At 14.3% G+C, this 4,868-nt stretch overlaps 1 protein-coding gene across 1 annotated transcript; it reads right to left on the bottom strand.

The window, feature by feature from the left end:
• Positions 1-568: 568 nt before the first annotated feature.
• PGAL8A_00394100 (conserved Plasmodium protein, unknown function) lies at positions 569-4,448 on the bottom strand (the record flags this gene model as incomplete). The annotated part of the gene is made up of 14 exons (XM_028670291.1): positions 569-699; positions 803-860; positions 989-1,043; positions 1,149-1,183; positions 1,289-1,323; positions 1,400-1,551; positions 1,637-1,699; positions 1,813-1,877; positions 1,953-2,034; positions 2,145-2,230; positions 2,371-2,460; positions 2,646-2,687; positions 2,823-4,186; positions 4,403-4,448. 14 exons carry the CDS (start codon positions 4,446-4,448, stop codon positions 569-571), a joined length of 2,304 nt encoding a protein of 767 aa, XP_028527058.1.
• Between the last annotated feature and the right edge of the window lie 420 nt (positions 4,449-4,868).

Genomic DNA, 4,868 nt, shown 5'->3' with positions numbered 1-4,868 from the left:
TGCATTAAAAAAAAAAAAAAAAAAAAAAAAAAACCTGTATTAATAATATTTATTTCACTTAAAAATAATATCTTGTATTTTTTTGTTTAAAAATATTACATTTCTTAAAAAAAATAATTTAAAATGATTTTATATTTTTATATGAATTTAGTTTTAATAAAAAATATTAATTTAAATTTTGTAATATAAAATAGAACTTTATTTTAAATATATTATTTATAATTTAAAAATAGGAAGAAATATCATAAAGATTATATTTATTATATTTTCTTTAAAATCTTAAATGTATTTATAATATAGTTTAAAAAAAAAGAACAGAAAAGAAAATTTTGTAACAATAAAAATTTAGAAATAACACAAAAAAAAAAAAAAAAAAAAAAAAAAATTAATCATAAATGTATTTTATGTAACGTAATTACTAAATTGAAAAAATTACTAAAAAAAACTGAAAAAAAATTTATAATTTTATATATATAAAATATAAAAAATATATTTTCAAAATAAGTTAAAAAATGTAAAAAAATAAAATGATAAATACATCATATTCCTTTCTTTTTCAATCACTTATTCAAAAAGCATTGGGATTATTTTTCATTCGGATGTATTTTAAGTTTTTATTAAGCATATTTATTTTATCATCAAGATATTTGAGTTTTGTTTCCAAAAATTCTTTTTTTTTTATTTCTTCAACTTTTCTTCCTATAAGAAAATAAATAATTATTAGAAATATTGGATATAAAATAAAAAAGAAATGTTATTCATATATTTATTTTTTTTTTTTTTTTAATAGTTAAAAACAAACCATATTTAGGACACCTTATAAGTTCTGACTCTTTATTAGTCTTTTCTAATTTCAACAACTAAGAAAAAAAAAAATAAAATTAATAAAAACATGATAATAAGTAGAAAAAGAAAAAAAAAAAAAAAAAAAAATTTAATAATTAAAGTTAAAATAATAAGATAAATTATTATTTTTATATATTTTTACAATCAATTGCTTTTCTAAGGAATTTATTTTTTGTTTAATGTCAGATGGTTTTTCACTATAAAAAAAAAAGAAAAATAAGACATATATATAATTATTATTTAATTATTATTTAATTATTATTAGAATTTCTTCATTATATTATTTGTCTTTTTTTTTATACAATGTTTCATTTTTATAAAATTCTTCATTATTTTTCTAAAAAAAAAAAAAAAAAAAAAAAATGAAATATAAAATGAGAATATTAAAGTACTATTTATAATTTTTATTTTAGTTATGAATACAATGTTTTAAATATATTACTTGTACTTCATTATTTTCATTAACTTGGTTATTTTCTGTAATTAAAATATAAATATATTAAAATAATAAAAAAAATAATATTTTTTATTTAATATATTAGTATAATTTTACCTTTTAATACTTCATCATTTATAGTAGAGTTAAATATAGGTGTTTGAAAATTATAATTATTAGATTTATTCATTATATATAATTTATTTTTGTATTCATATAATTCATTTTTTAAATTTTTTATTTCTATTTTCATATCATTTTGTATTTTTCTGATAAAAAAATAATAAAAAAAAAAATTAATTTTTCTTGTAAACATAAAAATTTCAGCTTTTATTTTTATTTTTTAATTTATACTCATTTTTTAAACATGTCCTTTCATAAATACTCTTTTCATTTTCTATATCTTTTAATCTATTTCTACAAGAACAAGAGAACAACATAAAAAAGGAAAATAAAATAATTATTAAAAACAATTATTTATTAAATATTCAATTTATTTTTCTTTTGCATTTATTATATTTTTAATTTACTCTATTTTTTTATATTTTTCTTCTAAAAGTTGTGAATCCTTTTTATTTTCTAATAAAGCACATTTCTATTAATGTATAAAATAAAAATTTATAAAAAATAGAAAAAAAAATAATAATTTAATTTTATATATTATTCTTACTGTCTTGTAATTTTCTAAATCTTCTTTCAATTTTTTTTCTTCATTTTTATAGCATGAAGTCATGTATTCCTTATTTTGAGTACTTTGAAAAAAAAAAAAAAAAATTAGGAAAATATTAAAAAAAATATTAAGAAAAACTTAAGAACATTATTTATAATTAAATTATATATATATATATATATATATTATTACATTTCTTCAATCTCTTCTTTTAATTTTATAACTTTCAATTTTGCTTTATTTAACTCATTTCTCAAATAATCATTATCTCTTTCTATCTAAATATAAGATATCATAAAAAAAAAAAAAAAAAAAATTGTAATAGTAGACATAGATTAACAATAATGCCTAAACAAATGTGTGTAAAATACTTAGATGAAAAAAAATTTTTTTTTTTTTTTTTTTTTTCTTTCTATACTTTCCCATTCTCATTTTGTAAATATTTGAATTTTTCTTCAGATTCATTCTTTTCTATTAAATATTTTTCTAATTGATTTTTTAATTTTTCCTAATAAAAAAAGATAAACATAAAAAAAAAAGGAAATTAAACTAATTATAGAATAAAATTCCCAAAATAAATTAGTAAATATATAAGTAAATAAACATAATGACTAAAAAATTAAAATAATACAATAATTTACAATTATAAATCATATAATTAAATAATTATATAAATTAAAATTTTTAATTTACTATTTCATCTTCCTTTTTCTGTAAAGATTTTTCGCAATCATCCTATTAAGGAAAAAAAAAAAAAAAAAATAGAAATTTAAGTATCTTTGTATTTTATAAAATTGATATTATTTTTCTTTTTTTTTTTTCTTTTTTATATTATTTCTAAATTTAAGTAAATAAAAATTTAAAACATACCCATTTATTTTGATAATAAAACAAATTTTCATAGCTTTTATTTAAATCTTCATTTAACATATTTATTTTTTTCTCATAATCGTCAATTTGTTTTTTTCCTAAATCTATTTTATCAGTTAATTTTTTTATTTCTAACTCATTTTTATTTTTAAATAAATCTTTTTGAAAACATTTATCATACATTAATTCATTTTTTTCCTTTAACTTTTCTATTTGATTTAATAATACATTTTTAGAATTTTCTAACTTCCTTATTAACTCTTTATTATCTTTATCCTTTTCAATCATTCTTTCGTTTTCTACAACCAAATAAGTTTTTTTTTTTATTAATTCTCTAATCTTTTGTTCATATTCATTTTTTATTTTACTTACTTTACATGTAAGTTCATTTTTGTATTTATGTTCTAATTTACAACTAATGTTTTCTATTTCATTTATAGATTTTAAAATTAAATATTGAAACAATTCCTTTTCACGATCATTTGAAAACATTAAATTTTGTTCTTTATCTTTTAAATCTTTTATTTTTAAATTTTTCAACTTTTTTATATTTGAAAACTTATAAGATTCGTTTAGTTCATCTTTTGTATTTTCCTTTTCATCTTTATTATAAAATAAGTTACTATCATCATTTTTGTTTATTTTAGAACTTTCATTAATATCAAAATTTTTAATTATTTCGTTGTCACAATGCGTGTTGTCAATTTTGTTATTATTATAATCAGATTTTTTTTTTTTTTTTTTTTTTTTATTTTCTTTTTTACATATATTTGATTCAATTTCACAAATATTTTTATTAAATAATTCTTCACTAAGAGATGATGTTCCTTTTTTTTTTTTGTTATTACCGAAAAAAGTAGAGCTATCATTTATATTACATAATGTTTTTTCTTCATTTATATTTTTGTTTTTTTTTAAACTATCTCTTAAATTGTTTAATAGTTTATTCTTATTTTCTATTTTTAAAATTCCACAGTTATTATATCTACTATCTTTTGTAATATTCTTATTACATGTTTGTTCACTAAAAGAAAAGATAATTTCTTTTTTTTCATTTTCTTTATTTAAATCTATAATTTTTTTTTTCTTTTTTTTCTCTTTCTTTTTATAATCGGTTTGTTCTTTTAAGCATTCAGATAAATTATCTTCTGAATTCAAATTTGTAGAAAATCCATTGAAATCTATACTTCTAAATTGTTCTTTGTCATCGTTTTTTGCTCTTAAGCAGTTTAAAATGGAATGTTCATTTGCATTATTTAATTTTTTAAATTTCGATAATGTGTTATAATAATTTGTATTATATAATTTTTGAGTTGAATTATTTAAATCATTTAAATAATCTTTTATTAAGCTTAATTCGTCGTCTATAGGAAAAATCAAAAAAATTTATGAAAATATATATAAGGAAGAATGAATAATTTTAATAAAAAATTTTTTTATAATCATTATTCACAGAATATTAACTTTTAATAGAAAATGAATATTTTAATTATAATATATACTCAATAAAAAAAAAAAAAAAAAGACAATAAATATATAAATATAATAGGAGTTTTTTTTTTTTTTTTTTTTTTCTTTACCTTCTTTTACAATAGATTTATTCTTGACATACAATTTATTATTCATTGATTGAACACTTTTAAAAATTAAAAATTACTTTAATGTTTTTTTTTATTATTTTAAAATTATTCTTATAATTTATCAAATATATATTTTAAATACAAATTTTTGTGCACTTTTAAAATAAATACACAGAACAAATAGTAAAATATAATTCATAAAATATAATAATTTAAATGGTATTAAAATTTTAAGTATTATATTTGGATTATCAACATAATTACATTTATTTATTTGTATTTCTCTTTTTTTTTTTTATTTATTTATTATTTTTTTATTTTAATTGTTATTTTCGTTAATGTTATAAGAATTTATTCATTAAAAAAATAAAAAAAAAATTATATGTTAAAAAGATTAACAAAATTATAAACAAATAAAATGTAATTAAAATTTTTTTATTGCTTTAAAAAAAAAAAAAAAAAAAAA

The sequence above is a fragment of the Plasmodium gallinaceum genome, assembly GCF_900005855.1.
Source record: "Plasmodium gallinaceum strain 8A genome assembly, contig: PGAL8A_v1_108, whole genome shotgun sequence".
NCBI classification, from domain to species: Eukaryota; Apicomplexa; class Aconoidasida; order Haemosporida; family Plasmodiidae; genus Plasmodium; species Plasmodium gallinaceum.
The sequence above is the reverse complement of the archived record's forward strand: the minus strand, read 5'-3'. Positions and strand labels throughout refer to the sequence as shown.